This window comes from Struthio camelus, chromosome 1 (assembly GCF_040807025.1).
Source record: "Struthio camelus isolate bStrCam1 chromosome 1, bStrCam1.hap1, whole genome shotgun sequence".
In the NCBI taxonomy this organism is placed as follows: domain Eukaryota; kingdom Metazoa; phylum Chordata; class Aves; order Struthioniformes; family Struthionidae; genus Struthio; species Struthio camelus.
In genome coordinates this window covers 75,560,573-75,581,512 of record NC_090942.1, presented here as the reverse complement: position 1 = coordinate 75,581,512, position 20,940 = coordinate 75,560,573, and the positions used below count along the sequence as shown (strand labels likewise).

At 35.5% G+C, this 20,940-nt stretch overlaps 1 protein-coding gene across 27 annotated transcripts in view; it reads right to left on the bottom strand.

Annotated features, from left to right (window-relative positions):
- The window catches only part of C2CD5 (C2 calcium dependent domain containing 5), a 73,824-nt gene that overhangs the window by 25,719 nt on the left and 27,165 nt on the right, over positions 1-20,940 (bottom strand). For 14 of the 27 annotated variants that reach the window (XM_068949057.1, XM_068949138.1, XM_068949122.1 and 11 more), the window contains 3 exons: positions 7,090-7,204; positions 4,771-4,866; positions 2,786-2,977 (listed from right to left, as the gene is read on the bottom strand). In XM_068949057.1, coding sequence (XP_068805158.1) covers positions 2,786-2,977; positions 4,771-4,866; positions 7,090-7,204 — 403 coding nt within the window. Of the gene's footprint in view, positions 1-2,785; positions 2,978-4,677; positions 4,867-7,089; positions 7,205-19,828; positions 19,895-20,940 lie in introns of all 27 variants that reach the window. The other 13 variants (XM_068949024.1, XM_068949157.1, XM_068949041.1 and 10 more) reach the window with 4 other exon arrangements.

Below are 20,940 nucleotides of genomic sequence, written 5' to 3'. Positions count from 1 at the left end.
ATTTAAATTAACAACACATACTTAACATACAACTTATTTTAAAATATATATATAATCTTCATCAATATTCAAAAGTATTTCCTATCAAAGCAGAAAAAAAAATTAGAAATACTGTATTTTTTTTCCTTACCGAATAAAAATCACGCTGCCTTCCTTAAAATATACTTAAGGGTTGTTACCAGACAAACAACAAGCATCAAACAGCATTTTTTTTTAATAGCCTGACAATGCTAAGATTAGGCAATGTAAAATGCTAAGATTATGCAATGTAAAGAAGTTATCTTCAGAATCTAGATAGCCAAATATCTAGTAGATGGTTAAATATATTAACATTCCTACCATACAGCAGCAACTGTTAAAAATCATCCTAATTAACTTTTGTCAAAGCAAATACTGAAGACAAATCAGACTTCTTTGCTAATGCAAGTCCCGGATAATCATTTTACAAGTCTCCTTCTCCCTCTGATATTTATTTACCCCCACCAAAAAATAAAAACAGATTATTTCAAGGGACAGTTACTGTGATTCCAATGAGTTACCCCTTTTCAACTGAGCTACAGTTAACTGATGATGTGTATTCTTCAAGATTGCTGTGGATATAAAACAAAATCTGTTATTTCTTTATGGTTTGCAGCTCAACAGCTACTCCTTTTTGAGACTGTCTTATCTGCCAATTTGTAGTTTCAATTTTGTTTTTAATAAGGCCCCAAAAGAAAACATCTACTTCATCTGCTGCTGCACATATCTTACATGCTTTAGTTACAAGCACAGGAAATTACAGTTATTGGTAGAACTTCTATTTCTATTAATTTCTATTAATTTTTTTCTATTAAAATTTCTATTAATACACTTATTCAAGGCACAACAGAGAATAAAGGAAAAAAAAGAAAAGAAAGCTGAGTGCCCTCACAGCTCAGACACTAAAAATATCAAACATATCTATCTTTAGTGTATAAAAAAAGTACACAGGAATTCCATCTCTGATTAGATTATGCTACTCATATTCTACTCTTCTGGTTTAGTGCAATAAGCTGAAATTAACCCTCACACTGCTGTAATAATTACTTTGGACAACAAATTTTCACCCAAAAATAGAAAATGACAATTATAAATTTTATTGATATAAACAGACAATGGCATCTTCAAGGAAGAACAATTCAAATTTATAATAATACATACGTCAAAAGAATTTATTACATGATCAAGAAAATGTAGCAAATCTCTCAATCCTAACAAGTCACCTCAAAAATCTTTCTAGCTACAGCTTCACAGTTTGCTTTCTGTGGGTTCTTTTTTTTTTTTTTTTTTCCTCTTTCTTGAGGGGGAGGGAGGGTAGAGGAGACAAAATGTTTGAGGAATCATCTCAAAGAAACTGTGACATCAGCAAGTGCCCTAGAGACAGACCAGGCACTACCCTGTGACACTAAAAGACAATTTCTGCAGCGCTGCTGGACAGAGTTTAATAATACTGAAAATCTCATAGGAGGACTAGAGAACTCATCTCTCCTGCAGCTCCAGTAATTCCCCTCTAGCAAACTCAGGGAATGACAATCACAGGATTACAAGAAAACTCATGTTGGAAGGGACCTCATGAGGTTTCTAGTCCAACCTCCTGGTCAGAGCAGGGTCAGCTGAGATCAGACCAAACTGCTCAGAGCTTTATCCACTTGGGTCTTGAAAACACCAAGGATGAAGACCGCACAGCCTCTTGGGGGCAAACTGCCCCACTGCCTGAATATTCTCATGGAAGAAGAAGTTTTTCCTTATATCCAGTCTGAACCTATCTTGTTTCAACCTATGCTCCTTGTCTCTCTTCTTCCCACATACTATTGTGAAGACTCTTGCTTCATCTTTGCCACAACCTCTTTGTAGGGACAGGTAGGTTGCTATCAGATCCCTATGAAGCCCTCCCTTCTCCAGCTGAAGGGGTCCAGCTTCCCTAGCCTCTCCTCTTAGAGTAGGTGCTCCAGCCTTCTGACCATCTTGGTGGCCCTCTGCTGAACTTGCTCTAGTTTACTGATGCCTGTTTTGTCCTAGGAGAGGGACAAGATTGGAGGGGTATCATACTGACTAGTCTCCCTTAATTTGGCATCAGCAGGCTGGATGAGAGTCCATCACCCCCTCAATTCGCTGATTAAGACGTTCCACAAGACAGGCCCCATTGTAGACCCCTCTACTTGTCACAGGCATCCAGGTCATTACGAGCCAGATTATGAGCCATAAACCGCTATCCTCTGCGCCTAACTATTCAAATGGTTATTTATCCGTCTAGTTGGCCACACATACAGACTGAATAGCTAACCATACCTTCTTTCTCACTGTAAATCTTTGTATTCCCTTTTCAAAATTCATCAAGGACCACATCATAAGCTGAACATAGCTTACAATTCTACGGACACGACATTCAGTTGTGCATATCAACACAGAACTGACATAACTGAATTAAACAGTTCACTGAGCTTCCAACCGAGTAACCACAACCGACCACGTTAGCAGTCCCAAAGAGCAATGTAAGGCATGAAATCTTTTCACCAAGGCAGATAAAATACAGGAATTTCAGTCGGCATTAAAAAAAGATAGAACTGGATCAAAGTTACCAAACGTTCAGCAACAGAAGTGGCACATAACACAGGGGGAGGAGATGGCAGACTTTCTATTATACTGTCTTTAACTCCTGGCAATTCAAAAATCAAAATTTAAGATTTAGCTTCTTCCTGGATTTTACCAACAGGAATTTGTTCAGAGTTCTCCAAAATACTTTTTAAGAAAATATTCTGATAGATACCTGGCTTGAATAAGACATCCCTTCCCAATAACGATTGCCTCTACAGGGAGATCAATTGTAGTGAAAAGGACATCGGGAACCTTTTGCTTCCTGCAGTTGTAACAATATGTGAGGTGAGCAGGGAATGGCATGTTCAGTTCATCATATGGTATATGGCAAAATCCACAACCTGGTGGTGAAGTTTCTTCAATCCTAAAAATACATTATGGAGAACGTATTTAAAACATCTGCACCGTATTAACAAAGATCAATACATGCACAAGTGAATGGACACCTACATATACCTCCTTAAATCAAATATTACAGCTATACTCTGCTCTACTACATCTACGCCACAGGTTATTTGATTATATCAATGCAAAAGAATAAAATGAGGTTGTATGCTACTAGCTAAAATGGTATACATAAAACCTGTGTTGAAACTAATTATACAGGGGTCAAGAAACAAGGGCATATAACAGCCAACAATTTATGTAAATCTAAAACATTACTGTGCTGGCTTTAGGCTCTAAGATAATGACTTTCTAAAAGCAGTCCACTGTTCAACAGTTTTAGAGAGAATTTGCCGCCCCAAACGCAATGTAAGCTTTCTGTTACATGGACCGTATCCAAAAAACTACACAAACCTAATCAGGAGAATATAAACGACAAAACAACCATCCCACTGAGAAACAGCACAATATATGTTAACATCATGAAAAGAAAGAGCAGTAAGATAATCTCCTAAGCTGTGGTATTAGGTGAAACTTGTTATTCACTTAGAACTAAGATCTCCTTCCCCCAAGAAATATCCAGGATTAACTACTTTAAAAATACAAATAAGGAAAGGCTAGGCTAACTATATCACTGCAAATTTATTTTGCTCCACACAAACAATTCTTCTCAGTGAATTCTGAAGAGATGTTTAAACAAATCTTAGCCTTGGAAAACTAGGTATAATGAGACTTTGGGAAACACATTTTGTTTGAAATATGTGCTTAGTTTATTTGGTTATCGTCCTTTACCATTTGCAACCTATGTCAAGATTTTTAATAGCATTGAAATACGTATTCTGATTTAAAATAAAATCTTTCCATTATGAACATGACTTTTCTTTCTCTCCACCTTCCCCCCCTCCTCCCTTTTGAAAGTACATAAAGCAATATGTTGAGTTCGGAAACAAACATTTCTGTTCTGGCTACAGTTCGGAAGAGCCTTATTACGGATAAATAATGGCTACTTGCTAACATAAATAAAAAATAAGAAATAATACTGTGTTGACAGGGTATTGTGGAAAAGTAATACGAGTATTGTGTAGTAAGTAGTCCTACTTTGACTGTAGTAGTCCCTTGAAATATATGATGATTATATTGAGGAATGTATAATAAATTACCTATTTTTTCCTCCAAAACAACCATTTGTCAAAACTTTTTCCTCAAGTTTTGTTTGCAAAAGCTGAAACAAAGGGAAGTAGCAGCACACTTCATGATTTTACTTATAAACTTCAATTGAAATATTTAACTTGGCTAGAAATACAGCATCGTCATTGTTTTACAACCAAGGTACATTATCTTCTATACAACTGTTAAATAGTATATAAAGCAGTTGATATATTATAGCCATAGCAACACTTGGCTTATGTAATTTATCATGCATCTGTCTTTCTTTTTCCCCATAGGCTGCTACAAAAGTGAGAAAGATACCTGAAGAGTGGCAAAGGAAAAAAAAACAACGAAAAAAAAAAGTTATAATCTGTGGTTAGTAGTCAAATGTGTTACCTTATTCAGACTGTTAGAAATAAAAACAGAATATCTAATTTGGTGCAGAGTTCCATTACTTCTGTTGTTGTTGTTGTTAGTGAAAAGCAGTAAAGTGGTTGGTCCCGCATCCTGCACTGTAACACTGTAACCTACCCTAATAGAGAAGAACTATCTTGGCTCTGAGGAAAAAAATCAACCTCTCCCTTGTCTGACCCTATGGAAAAGAAGCCAGGCTGCCAAGACAACCTTTGTTCCAAACAGCCTTCCACGGTGCCATCCTGAAGAAACCTAGGGTTCAGTACAGCTGCTGTGCCAGACGCAGACAAAATACAGACCTCTTCGCTATAAGAGAAAAGAATTACAACAAAGTAAATTCCTGCTACTTAGTGCTACTTTTATTTCAGTTACAAACTATTAAACTAAAAGGCTAGTTCAAAAGTCTCAATGAATTAAATATAACCAGCAATTTTGTGCATTGGTGCAATTTTATCTATTAAACCTTGTCCTCTTGAGGTATTTAAACTATTGTATAAGAAACAGATGCAGAACGACTAAACAGCTTTGCCCGAGGCTATAAATAATACGCTATAATACCACCACCTAGCTGGATTTAAGAAAGGTTTTGAATACTACAGCTGTTAACGTTAAGACATCCAACCAAACAACAAAAGTAAAGAAATGGAAAAAAACCCACCCAAGGCATAATTGTTTATTAAAGTAAACTGGAAGCCTCATCATCTTACAAACATCAACTCTCAAAATGAAGTTACAATACAACACTGACAAGGCTGCTTCTTGGAGGATAAAAAGCAGCAAAACAGTACAATTTAAGTATGAAAACAATTATAATGATTCACAGAGCATGTAAAGTAATTGACTACATTCCTGATTTAGGAGAAATGAATTTCTCACAGCTGCAAAGTGCAAGCACACAGTATTTCTAAAATTATTAAATATGAAACAGATCTATAATATTCAATAGTTAAAATATTACATTGAAAAAGGCACAAAGAAATTATTTCCTCCATTTTCTAGAGTGATACATTTGCCTTTTTCTTATTTGTCAATTTCTCCTTTCAGACTCATTTTTCATATATCACATCTGGCAGGCCAGTACTTACTGACAGATGCTTGCTCTTTAAGCCTTGAGTTAGGCTGAACTGAAAAAGAGGCATGAGAACCCCAATACACTATTCTGTCAATGATCAAATAGTACGACACTTAATTTCTAAAGAAAATCAGTGTGAAATCTCATAGTCACTGATTGCCTATCCATATTCTGTACATTCTTTCCCCATATTTAGGAGGGAAAAAAATTCCCCTAAAATTCTGCTTTTTATGATGAGATCGAGAGTCAAAGCAACAAATTTTCCATTTTTCGTGCAAGTCTATGCAACAGGGACGTAAACATGCAGACCGCTAAATTGGATGTAAACATGGTCCTCAATAGACTAGACAAGACATGACCAGACAGGACAACAAAAGAACAGAAACCTTGTTTGTAAAGCAAGCTTTCCTGTTTTCCTCCTCCACTAGACTTCCAAAAATTGTTTTCAAGTTTTGTGAAAGGTCAATGTATTTGCAAAGTATTACCAGAGCAAAGAAAGAAATGTGAAGGAGCAACAGATGTGAAGTAATCAACCTTGTGGCTTTCAGACTGATCCTTTCTGGTTATCTCACTATTTTGTCAATGCAATAAGAAACATTTCTTTCTGGAGCTAGAAAGACAAAATCATCTTTGGGGCAAGGAGAAAGAGGAGTAATTAGATGAATCCCAAATTATTTCTCCTGACCTCCAAACCTCTCACAAAGTTTGCTATTAAGTAACTAAAATACAGGAGAACAAAATTTTCTTAGCCAAAGAGAATGGAGCAAGACATTGGCATTTTGGCCTGAGTGGGATGCAGGGCCAGGAAACTTACCCTAACACTCAATCTCAGAAAGACTACTACAGAGCTGCAGTATAATACATTGAATAGTACTACAGATAAGAACAATTTCTAGAAAGAAATACAGGACTAAAATTTACACCTAAAGTAATCTTAATCTAGAAGGCAGTAGATTCTCCTTTAATTTACAATTAACATATCCCAAGTACAGAACTTGTGTTTTAAGTTTAAAGCTTATAGTTTAAGTACTGGACTGCCAGTTGTTACCCAATAATAAAAGTGCAACATATGGTTTTATGAACAGTCTAAGTTATTTAGGCAGATTTCTATTTTCTATGGTTTAGAAAACTTCACAGATAAATTAATATTAATATAAAAGCAAATATGTAGGTTTGAAAGTTAAAAATAGAGAACTACTAAAAATAGTGATGTTTATTAAAAAATACAAAACCAATAAAAAACAAAACAAAAATACATTAACAAAGAGAAATGTGAAACCCTGTTTAACTTTTTAGACATAATCCTGAAATCTAAGCAAGTTACTTTAACAAACTCTCCAAAATAGGTATATTACACAGTACCAACATTTGTGCCGAAATATTTCACTAACTTCAATCCACTGAAGATAAAATAAATTGCCTGTGGCATTTATAAAAATCAAAATATCACGATTTACCAAATGCTAGTTGATTCACTGTAGCCCACTACAGCGTGACAACCCAATGCCTTGGCATGGGATTTTATTTCTTGTCTGATTTCTGCCCACCATGCATCTCGTGTCTCTGGTTCATCTGAAAGACAAAGTATAAATCAGTTCACTACTCTGCACTATGTCAACATAAAGTTTCATGCAATTAATCTGAAAGGATACTGCATTTGATGGCAGTTTTCATAAATAGCACTTTGTTGTATCTTGCAACTTTTTGCTTTCCAACTGCTGCACCTCAAGTATTGAGCAAACACCAACTGTGCGATTTCATTAATTTTCTTGTTTATCACCAATGAAACAGGATCTGACAAACTACTGCATTCTTGTTGTTGTCTATGCGATAGCGGACACCAAAATACTATAGATATCATTCCAAACTTTACCCACTTGAAGACCACACCGCCAGCTTTCCAACAACACGAGAGCAGCACCTAAGTCGCAATAAAGCATCACGGATCTTTTGTAATATCAAAAAATTAGTAGTAGTCCTAATAATAAAGCAGTATTTGTATTACTAAAGTGATATTCTACTTCAGTATACACATGACATCTTTGAAATAACCTGAACGGTTTTTCCTCCTGAAAGCAATTCTGTTAACCAGATTTAAAAAATATTTGTTAAAGACCACGTCACTGTCAAACGTAGAGCTTGTGATCCTTGTTTCAGCTGTAGTTTCAGCATTTCTGACTTACAGAAATCATGAGCATTTGCAAGTACTTCTACAATGACAGCATTAAGAGGTAAAAGATATGTGCTGACTTTGTATTTGTCAATGCTTTTTTGCTTCAGTATCCTGCACAACTGCACAAACCTTTTTTTTTTTTTTTTTTTTCCAAAAAGGATTCTTTATCTAATTTCCTTTTAAGGAGAGCTTAAATGATAAATATATGGATTTCCTGAATTATAAATTTAAAAATGCAATTAAGAGCTTACTAGAATAAGTTTGTTCAAACCATCTATTTCAGCTGTTTAGCAATTAGTTACATGGAACTAAAGCTATTGTCTTAAAAGTTTTCTACATATAAAGCCAATTGGTGTTAGTGTTTCTTCTTTCAAAGTAGTGCAGCTATACCAATGAACTTAATTAAAAACTATGTTAATTGTTGATAGAAAGGGAAGGGAAAACAGTAACAAACAGCAGGCACTCAGCTACTACAAAGGGATCTGAATAGAAAGTGTCTTCCACAGTTCCCTTAAAATCAACTGAACTTTGCATGGATACAAACTTCTACCCATTCAGATCTCCTTGCAGAATCATTATTTCAAACACCAGTCTCAAACTGCGATTCACTGGGAACTGATTTTGTAGTATCAGGAATATTTGTAAATATAGCGTATAACAACTATGTATCATACATACATCACTAGGTCCTCTGAAAACATGACAAACAAATGAGCAATGCAGCTTTAAACATATTTTGAAGTTTACTGAGACAAAAGTATTGCAGGGCAAGATGCATTCACTCATGAGTTTACCAAAGCTTTCAATTTGGAGTTCGGTTTTCAGCTTTCCAAAGAAACTAACGAACATTTGCTATTAAACACCACCACCAGCACAGAGGTACATTCAAATACATCTAACTTTAAACGTTAATGAACGTGTGTGTACTCATAGCATTGCATTGACTAACAGCTTCTTTGTCCTTGGCCAGGGGAGCAGCAGCCAGGGCACAGGCTGATGTTTATCTAACCTCCGCTCTAAGAAATATGCACTGAACAGAAAAAACTACAGCAAAGCTCTTAGGAAGGTTCTCCACAATCAAAACAAAAATATACGCATTAAGACACAAAACAGACTAGGGATCTTTACGGACTATATCAATGATGTTCCATTATATCCAAGTTCACCATCAGCAGGTTTCAAGGTGTTGCTAGTAAAACCTCTAGGCATCACACTTTGCCATTTCTCAAAGTGAAAACACTGTTTAAACGCTTTCACTGGCTAGGAAAACCAACTGCTCAATATTAAAAACAATAACGCTGACTCATATGGTTGGATGACTTACTATCAATGTCTCACGCTTTCCAGCCTTCAAAATCTAAGAACCATGCACAAGTAGTCCATCATATTGTGGGATAAGAATTCCCACGCTCAGCTACGGGAGCCACTCGTAGTACACACGATAAAGGAAAGTGGGAGGCAAAACGTCTTCTCTTTTGCATGTGCATCACTGTATCTGAACAGAAGCTGTCATTGTTGCTGCCAGTTACCGGCAGTAGTGGTAGCTGAACAGAGGAATTTTGGAAACCTGTTTTAAGGCAAAGGCTACAAACATCTGACAAAATAAAGAACTGCATGGAAGATTCAAGACCACAAGCACATTCTGTAAACGTTATCGCTAACTTTTCATGGTGAAAGGGATACGGATCTCAGGAAGAATTCCTCCTTCCCAATCCAATCATAGACAAGAAGTCTGATTATCCACGTGTTTGTCTCTCTGTAATAGAAAAGTGTAAGACCTTAAAAGTAGCAGAAATAGTGGTTTGCTATTACTCTCAATAATTCTTGTTTCAGTTAGATTGCACCACAGGCAACTGGCTAAAATCAGTGATGGAACTACCCTCCAAATTTTTGCATTCCACAGGGGAAAAAAAAACCCACACACACACACCTGCAAAGAAATAACTGGAGTTTTACAATCTTTTTTCCAGACAGAGATTGATGCAAAGAGACGCCAATTTTACTGAATCCTCAGTTTCCATTCACACTTTTAAGTGTAAGCATTTGGCAAAAACTGCTCCTACTAGTCACTAATGACCCTTCTAAGACAGTGCAAAAGAAACATGAAGTTGTGACCAAAGAGTTGAAAGTAAACAATAGGGTGAGGAGACTGGAGATGAAGAGGGAAAGTGCTGTGGAATAAAGAATAACGATACAAGCAACAACATGAAACTAAAAAAGAACATGGCCACATTAAAAACTGAAACGGAACAAAATACTTAAAGGGAATGGAAATACTGAAAGGGAACAGAAACGGTGGAAGTAGTAGTGACGGGTCCCAATCTCAATGCAAACACATAACTTTCCTCCACAATGAATTTATAATGCATATTAAAGTTTAGGACAAGTCTCCAAGAGAGTTAACACAATTCTCTCACCTAATCTACACAGCACATTATTATAAGGGAAACACACGTTGTTGGGGGGTTGCTCAACACTATGTCTTGCTCAAACAACATTTAACCCTTTCTTCTTTCTGAGACTCTGGTCAACATCAGGATTAAAAAAAAGTAATGTTATGGATCATTTTCATTCTTATTAAAGACAAAAACAATTTTACAGCCATTGTCTTCAGTGCTAACAGGATCAGGCCTAATATAGTTCCAAAAAACCCAACAAATTCTCATTGCACAAGTTCAAAAGTTTCTACAAAAGTCATGCATAAACATGTGCTTGTAAAGGAGAGTGGGTCCTCTGCTTAAGACATTAAATTTAATTGAATCCGTACTTTTTTCTTCCAGAAAGAGGCCCAATAATAAGAATCAATATGTTTATATATAAATATTGTACATTCACACACAATTTATACACTTACCTTTGCATATTAAAATACAAAATGATTGTCTACAATTAAAATCAAACACCATGACATTGCAATAATAAATTGATACAAAACACTGAATGCAGTGCAATGTGTAGCATTCGTATTCTTCTGACAAATATTTTCACAAGCAGCCTTTTTTGACACATGAGCCACACAATTCCACATGGGGATGCCATTGTAGCATTTACAAGTTTAGTAAAGCTAGGGAGTTACATAAACAATTAGAGGAATTAGGGAAGCAGGATGGCATGTGTCCAGTACACTCCATGAGGGTGTCTGTTGTTGTTTTTGGCTAAGGCAAAAGCTTAAGAACTAAGGGTTCGCAAAGCAGATTCAGCAGACAGTAGCCAGAAACGGTGGGAATTTTGGCGCATGCTTGGATCAGGTGACAGTACAGACTGAAAACTATGGCAGCTCACTGAAATGGTTACAGAAAGTAATGGCCCTGGATTCTAGGTGGAAGCAAAAAGGCAAGCATACATAGCACTCAATCACAAGCTTTTCCAGCAAATCTACTGAGTAGTTTATAGCAGGGATTATCTAAAACTTTAAGCCAAAAGGTTTGCAAAAATTACACTGCTATTAAGTGCCCTTCATTGGAAACCAAAGATTAAATATTACTAATCTACTTTTATTAATGTTTCAAAATTGGCATGATATTTATAACAAAGTGGAAGCAAAGCATACTGTTTCTACAGCCAAGATTTAAGAAACAATGTTGCAAACAGTACAGTAGTCTATAAAAATCGTGCCAACTCAAACCTCCTTCAACTGCAACTTTCCAAAGTTGCTTTTATTGAAGAGCTTTAGAAGATACAAACAGCAATCAGCAATACTGCATTTATCTCACACCCTAAATGTTCTTTTAGTCTGTTTTACATACCACCAATTCAGATCCTAACTCTTTCCTTCAAATTCAAGATTGACCTTTACCAGGGTATACTGTCACTGGGACAAAATCCTGCCTGTACCTTTCAACTGGAGATAACACTAGACACTGTAGACATTTTCTGATTCCCAAGCAGCAACACCTTTCCGAGCTTATTTGCTAGAGGTTCTCTTGTTCAGGACCTTTTACGACTTAGCCAGAATCTCGGTAGTTCCCTGAAGATTTGTAAAACTTGAAGAAAAATTACAAAGAATGATCTCTTAATTATTCAGATTGTACTCAAGAGTTAAAGCTGAATCCCAAGAAATGCAGAAACAGTTACTCTGCAAAAGAAATTGTATGATTCATTTTCAACCTATTTTAATATTGAAATTTAGTGAGTATTTACCATGTAACATTCTGAAACAAGGAGGAGAGACATACTGTGAAGATTATCACAATCTATAACGAGCAACTCTATGTTCTGGTGTCTCAAAAATGGCAGCGGAGATAGCAACAGTCATCTTCAGATTCAATCTATGAGTCTTTCACTAGGCACCACCATAATCCATTCTTCTTATAGAGTAGGCCTCAGTAATCATATCTACAATAACCTCAAAATTGCAAGAGTGGACACAGTTTATTCTGCTTTTATACTGCAAACAGAGCTTCACCATCTCCATTCTCAGATCTTCTCCATCAAAACCTATTAGTCAAGCTTAATATTGTGAATTTGGAGAGAAGGGATTATGTTCTAAACATGGTCCAAATGAGCCCGTCCCCCACCTTTTTTTTAAAATCAGTAACAACTATTCTCTTTTTGCTATTTTGTAAACAATTTCAAATATAAACGTGTCTTTTTTGGACTGTGTATTTAAGAGACATCTTTGCTACGTTTAGAAGCACCTGGACCTTCATGTCTAACTCGATCCCCTCTGGTTATGCCATGAATAACAAAACTACCTATCATGATTCTAAAATAGTTAGCAATTAAAATAGGTGTATAAACCTCTCAGATGCAAACCCAAAATACACACACAAAACATGGGTAGTGCTAAATAACCTTACAATTGACCAATAAAAATCTAAAACTTTCCCAAGATATTTGAAGCCATTCCAGATTTTAGAAAATAACTCCCTATCTTTATCCTCAAAACTAAAAGATGTGAAAATGGTAACTTCGCATATGATGATAAGGAAATTGAGGAAGTAGTTTTACTTTGATAAATCCAAATAATCTAACATACACTAAAATAGCAAAAAAGCAGTGCAAACATACCAGCAAAGAGAAAAAGCTATGCTCATTCCTACAAAGCTTAAACTACAGATAAAACATCCAGCCTAGAGAACGGTATTTTGTCACTGCTTTTCCGTCATATGGGATGAGGTCAGAGAATATGCATCTTACTTTTCAAACTCAAACTGCTGAATAAGCAAAACAATACAAAAGATTTTTGATATCGAAGGACAAGTTCTTTAGTTACTGAAGAGGGAGCATTAAGAACACTTAGGATTAAAATTGCATCCAGCCTTCATGCATTTACAGGATGAGTTATTTCAGCTGGTTGATTCAACACAAAACCATTCATATGCAGGGTCAGTTTTATATTACGTCGGCCAGGTAAAGGGACTCGCTTTGCAACTACATCATCACCAGACGGCAGAAGTGCGACAGAAGAGCAGGATCACACTTTTTAGTGGCAGCTCACTACTGAGCAGTATTAGCTTTAATATGAAGATAATTCTCAGGATGGGGAAAAAGTGTTTCTCTTAGTAACACTCTCACCACAACAGTTGAATTGTTTTCCTTTATTCCAAATTCCACGAAATAGCACTGAACCCTGTATCACTGCTGAAAGGCTACCGAATACTCTGTTTTTCTTACAAAAGAAACAAAAATGTTGCTTTAAGTATGAAACAATTAACAGTCTCTCCGTAATTGCTGTATCTCTGATACGGGTGAATGTATTTGTAAATTAGACAGAAATACATGGAATTATACTTCCATTAAGAAATTCTATAATGGATCAGGAGATGTTTAAACTATCTTATCCCTAAAATGGAATGATAACTTTAATTCAAAGGTTAGCTTTTGAAATCCTACCTCAACTTCCAATCAGTTCCAGCTCTCCCAGCCTTATATTCTCAACAGCCCCAGCCTTGAGACGTCCCACTGCACTTGCTCCTAATCTCAACTAAATACTATTTGAACTGTTTAAATGCCCAGATACCTACAGATTGCTATCTTCTAAGCCCTATGACTGACATCACAAAGTACAAGGTAATTCATATTATGCTCACTGTGTGACATTAACACCTGTGACCTAAACTAAATTAAACTCTATAAGTCTAAACAGAATGTCCTAGGTGAAAGAGAAAATAACTACTTGGATTTTGGCACTGAAAAAACCCAACTCAGTCACACATTCCAAGTTACATATGTGCCTGGTCTTAGAAATAAACAAGCAAAAAATCACTTGGACAGACCACTGCAAATTTCATCTCTTCTAAATACAACAAGTAATCAATCTCTGAGGGAACATTTTTCCATAAACTGACACTGGTTCAACTAAATCTGCTGACAATACTACCAGCGTTAACTACACAGCCATAACAGGAATACATCTTATAATTTTTGTTTTTAATCACAGATGAAGGTCTGACAGGAACAGCACTAGCCGCAATAAAGGTCTAAACTTCACATTTTTGTTTAGCATTTAAAAAGTTCCAAAACACTGCCTGGACATAAACAAATTTTATATGTCAAAAATTAATTTGCCTCTGGCAGATACTAAGATAGGTGCCAAGCTTAAATATGTAACTTCTTTTGTCACTCCAGCTTTTAGTTATTGTTCCAGTCATTCATCTTTTAACAGTAAAGGCCCCACAGCCCTGCATACAGTTCCTCTAAAAGTAAAATGAGTGGGACACAAAGGAGATACGGGAATCTGTTTTCATGGATTCTATTGCAGTGTCAAGGGCAAAGTCTCCTATTTTGGAGAGCTTCTAGGTAACGAAGAAACTACTTATTCTATCTTGTATCTGTTGCTTTGTTTTCTAGGTACAATAAATACAATTAGTTTTAAAACAGGAGCAAACTTCAAAAGACATCTTCAGAGGACAACAGTGAAGGGGTTCCTACCCAAGCCGGAGATACTATGCTGCGACAAGACACTGTCTTCTAAATATTACGTAGTGTATCTATTTTGCAGCTAGCATAACAAAATGAATTACACGTATATTTTAAATTTTAAGCCCAATTAGTTGGACACCTTAAAATAAGCAACAAGAATATTATTAGATCTAACAATTCTTGGAAGAAACAGAGAATTTCAAACACAAAAGGATTCTTCTTTTCAACATCAAACACAGATGTTCACAGACAAGATACTTCGCACACAGTCAGCAAGAAAGGGCCAAGCTATCTCACTATATAAGAAAATGAGATGAATTCAGTAGGGAGGAATTTATACTGCCTCCGCATTTCCTATTTATGTTTACGCTCCTCAGGCTTTGTATCTGTTACGTTCACACAGCCTTTGCATATACGCTATTTCTATACAGTCACAACTCTATTTTGTTTTCAGACAAACCAGTCAGTCAGAGAAGCCTCTCTAAACTCCTGGATCCAATAACTAATTAATAGGAGCCTTTCCTTCAGGTCCCTTTGAAGTGAGTTCAGGACCTCTACAAAAGCATATTACAAGAAACAGAAGAACTCAAATCCTCTAAAAAAAAAAAAAAACACTGAAAATATTACTGCAAAAGGTTAAAGAAATTGCACTGTCTAGTTGAATCCTACCAATAAATCAAACCAGAAAAAAATTCATTTTAATTATGGTATTTCTTGATGAGAAACATGGGGTATTGAAGAAATTACTTCATAAAGCTGAATAAGAATATGCTTACATTATATATAATAATTTGATCAAGAAAAAAAACAGGTAAAACAAAAATAAGGCAGACAGACTTAACACAGAAGATAATGGATCAGATAATGGACCTTATTCATTAAAGTTAATTCTACAACGCTGTGAAGGTCAATTAGACCTTGTGTGATCTGCCACTTAAATTTCAGTTTTCTAAAATTTCATCAGCAAACATTTTACAACTACACAATTACCTGTATTTCCTTAGTACTTAGGAATGTGCCCCTTCCACTGGCATCATTCTAGTTCTCTTTCAACACAACAGTATACCTTGGGCCACATCAAAATTACTACAATTACCTCTGTACATCCGAGTGACAGATCGTAAGGCTGACTCAAACTCATTGAAGTATGTGAAGGAAATTATATCAACAAAATGGTTGTAGTAGAGCCCCATATTCTGAAATTAGGAGAAGTAACATGCAAAAATAACAATATTCTGCAAGATCAAGGTTCCTCCTCTTATGTACTAACTATTCAAAAAGAAACTGCAGCAATGGAATAAGCAACAGCTTTATTGGAGCTTTTGTTCAGCAATACGAGTCTATGAGAGTTCTCACACCATTTGTCAAATTTTAGGGAGATTTTTCAATTAAACAGACTAAATAGAATTATTAGGCAAAGAATTTTAAAATAAAAGACTTTAAATGCTAAGTTTATTAATTTATGAATTCCTAATGAAATGTATGAATACTGTTCTACACTCACTAACAATAATCATTTGCCTAGTTATATAAACATCTACTTAAAACTTCCTCAATGGAAAATAATGCACAGCAACCAAAAAACGAAGTTTTCATTAATTTAAGGGTGCATCTACTTCAAAACAAAAACAAAAATATTCAAAGATCATTCACATTAACCATAAAAATGGAAAGGGAATATCTAGTCCTCTGGGATGTCTGCTGAAAAATAGAATAAAATACCACTGGAAAAAAATCACATACTAATAAACCATGACAAGCTAAGGATCCAGTCAAGCACCCTAAAACTTTCATTATGCCTCACTGCATTCAGACAACACTCTGACACCTCCCTTAATATTCCATTACAATATCAATCCACATTGAGATATTAAAAGGTGACTTTGGACATTTTTCAATGAAAGGCTAGAGATCAGGCTTAAAATTTTGCATTTTCTGCTAGTTCTGAACGATAGCCACATTAGACGCTACTGAGAACATTCTCACATCTTCTATTGCATTCTTTCAAGTACACCACTGTCATGTCCCAGGTAGTAACAGAAAGTTTAATTTGCACATTCAGTGTAAGTTCGCATTTCTGTGAAAGAAAAGCATTCAGTTATAGAACCAAAATGTATTCAGGCTTTCCTCTTCTATTTCTTCATAAACAAAACTAGAGTACTGGAGAATTCTGCACTTGAAGTACTAGGGCATCAAACAAGGAGCTCAGGGAATTTTATTAACAATCTTTTCTCATTCCATATTTCTTGACTACTGGAGCTAAAGAGTTATTGTTGGAGCAGCTCCCTGAATGAAGAGGTTAAAAACATAATTATGTAACAACACCATATATGTTATTGTTATGAAACAGTCATAAGCAAAAGCAGCCTCTATTCCACAAGTTCCTTACACTGCAAAGTAACCTTCCTTCCCTACGTTTAATCTCAAGATTAGACTTTAACAAAGGTCCAGTCTCCTGGATCCAGAACTCCTTTCAGGTTTTTATACTTAAGAGTACATCTTTAACAGCCTTTTTCAGAGACAGGGCCATAGCATTTCTTCCACTGTATTATGTTTCCTCTTTTCTATGAATTTGAGCTCTTGACTATCTACTCTTGCAGATTCTTCTTGACCATCATCTTTTTCATAATTTCATTATACAAACATTTAAAAAATTTGTCATCAAACTCTTTGTCATTGAAAGCAATTCCAGAAGTTTAAGCAGTTTCTTTTCTGTCTATTCTCTTCCCTTCTCCACCAAATAAAGTTAGTCTCTACTTCGGCATTCGATTTTCTGGCATCCTCAAATCACAGTTTACTCTTCGCACTTTTTCACCACCATCAGATGGTCCTGGTCTTACTTATGCACTCCATTAAGTATGTCCACTTGACAAAGGTTAAAAAAAAGAAAAAAAGAAAAAAAGATCAAAACATTATCTTTAGATGTCACACAAGTTTGTCAACAAACACAAATGAAACCTGAACGCTTTCAAAAAGGAAAATAATTTTAGCCTATTTATGGCTGGGAATACAGCCTTGCTAAGATGAACGATACAGTATTATTTTCCTTAAACTGTATACATCCCTGTTTTCTTACAGGCCAAGTATTAGCTGGCACGTAACAGAGCTGGCAAGAAAGCTCTAGTGGGAGGAGATGAAGAGAAATCTGCTTGGACTTTTCAATGGTAATAGACCTGACAGCATAGTCCTTATTCCAATCTAAGGACTGGAATAGCTTCTATTACAAAAACTACAATCCAACACAGGTCATATATGGTGACAGATCTACTGCCCTCCTCCTTTTTTCTCGATATAGCAACACACCTACCACTGCAAAAGAAACATACTTCCAGGCATATGAGCACGCCCTACTTAGTCCCTGCCCAGCAGGATAAATACCAAAACTGTTACTAGAAAGCTCCTGACACACATGGAAGGAGCAGCAGGATTGTCTACAATGGGCAAGAGACACACAGACAGTTCTTAAAAGGGTATTAACGCTGAAATTAGTATTTGATTGAGGCCTTTTTACTCCAGAAGTTCTGTATAACAACCATCTCTGGGTATAACTGCGCATGATATAGATGTGCATTCTTCTTCCTGTTTATCTCTAAACAATTTAGGTTACTGCCTCGGATAACGTGTCAAGGAATGAATGCACAATTTCTCCTCAGCTTTCTGTGGCTCACATTTCTGAATCACTTTCTAGCCTAGGTCAATATATGTGTAGTGTCTGCACACAATTCATTTACTCAATTATTCTAACAAAATTTTTTCCATGGTAGCATCCTCCTAAACACTAGCTCAACAAAGCAACAATTAAGTCAAACTTTTCAAAGTACCATACAAGATGCAAAAATTCTTCATTTAATATCTTGGAACAGGCTATGCTACACCAGTAATCTGCGAATTTCGTACTACTATTCTTACATAGAAAGCAAAAATAAATGTAAAAGATTATAATAAAATTTAGAAAAGCAAATAAAAACCACAAAAAGCATAAAACCTCAAAACTATAATGTTGGTCCAAGACCAACAGAGAAGAGTAAGGATATAAAAATGAGCCTATAGTTTCAGGTATTACCAGTGACTAAACTATTTGTAAACTGGAAAACGCATAGGGACAATTTAAGCTGAAGTTTAGAGAATGACTGTGCCACTTTCAGAGACAAACGATACACAGACGCATTGCAGCAGTGAAGCAACAGGAAATAAATTGTTTCTGGAGGAAACAAACCCCTAGAGGTCACCTTTACATCCTTTCACTGGGCCAGCTTTAAAAACATCAGCAGTTGGCAAGCTCTGCTGGCTTCCTATTCTATGTAGAGAAGTTAGTCTTTGTTTCTTTCAAGGTTCCTTATGTTTCCAGAGGGAAAGGAAAAAAAAATTGCTTTTATTTTTCCCCCCGAAGAGGCCAGTACTCTATATAACTTATGTAGACTGCACCATCAACTCTTCCGTTTTCTCTGTGGCTGTATACAGAAGTTACACACTTTGGTCCCTAAAACTGTATAGAAATAGAACATTGGGGCTTTTTCGAGTTAGGTTTTAAAGTGATTCAAAAGTTCAAATAATAAGATGGAACTCCTGCAAGCTGAATGCATTTTACAATACAGGATTTATGAACTAAGACACCCCGGACTACATATACCACTCTTTTCTTTCAAATAGATTGCTCTCTTGGTCTCTTTTTTGTTCTCTCCATCTGTCTTTATGTCTGTTATTTAGAATAAGCACATTAATCGATTTCCTGAAGTTATCAGAAGTATAGCCGTTACTGAAAAAAGTGTAAGCTCATAGGAAAAAAAAAAAAAAAAAAACCACGAACACCTGACATGATGCTTTTTTTTTTTTATACAAATAGGCTCTATTCTCTTTTCCTAAATTATTTGTTTTGCAGACACTGAGCTGAAATCTACTAAGAAATAATCTTCCGAATATTCAGCTTTCCAGATTGATATTAAATAATTCTTAACAATGCTATTTTATATTAAAATAATGTTTTGCAATTTTAAAGGAAGCCTTCAGAAACATTAAAACAAATAGGAGACTGAAGCATTCGATGGTTAAACAGATTTAAATTTGATGTATTAACCTATATTCTACAGCATTTCTAAGAACTTCACTGAGCTGCCATAATTTCTGTCAGCATATGTAGTACTGAATGACTAGTAAAATACCTGAATTGAAACTATTCCAGTCTAGCAGTTTGTATGATCTTGTGTTACCCATAATTCCGACAAAGGCTGAGTTCAAAACAGCAAATTAGTAGATCAGTTATAGGAGCAGAATAGTGAAAAAAAAAACTACCAACAAGAACACAATTGACAACACCACTCCACAGGAACTGGAAAGACACAGACAGCAGAATTAATAAGAGGCTGAAATAGAAAGGGAAAAAGGAACATGCTATAGCAAACTAGCACTAGGCGTGATCAAAGTGTACAGTATATAGCAATTATTGTATTACTCACTGATTTCCAAACAACCCCTTTAAATGTTCTTTCCTTCTCTACATTTTCCTGTTTATTTACTTGTCAGTTTGTTTCCTTTAATATTTTACAGACTTGACTCAATTGCTTAATAAGATCATTGCTATACTAGAATGTTTTTCCCACTTCTTCCTCTTCCATCCCATAACCATGACCCTTCATTCTCCTTTGTTGTTTTGTTTTGTTTTTTTTTTTTTTACTGTTTTGCAATATACTGAGTTTGAAGTATCATGCATCTTACATTCACTTGTCAGGAGCAATCTAAAAATTCTACTAAAATGCTGCAAAGAGCCACTTAATTGTGCAAATATGCATACACATCTCTATTATCTTGCTTTCAGTCAGTTGGTAAAAACAAAGCAGCGCATAATGCAAGAAATTATTCTGGAAAACTTCTGAGCATAACTGTCGTCTTTTTAATTTTGTCTTAAATAAATTTACAATATAATAAACTTAGTATAAGTTACCTGTGTCAGATTCATGGCAAAATACAGAAACCTTAAGAGGACTTTGTGGCAGAGAAACAGAGGACACACACGAATTATGTTTTGACATTTCTGTTAATCTTCTCTTCATGACAGGGTCAAGAATAAAAGTTCAGAATTAGGAAAAAAACAATAATGCTATGTATTGAGACGTTTTAAAAATTCCCTAAAGTACTTTTCTTGAATTAAGTCCGGGATTTTATTCCATGTTCTCTGTCAGTTTATTGAGTCTTTAGATCAACAACAACTTAACTGTTTGCAGAACTGCTTGCCTTGAGTCGCAGGAAGAAGAAATAAATTGAAAAAAATTAAAAT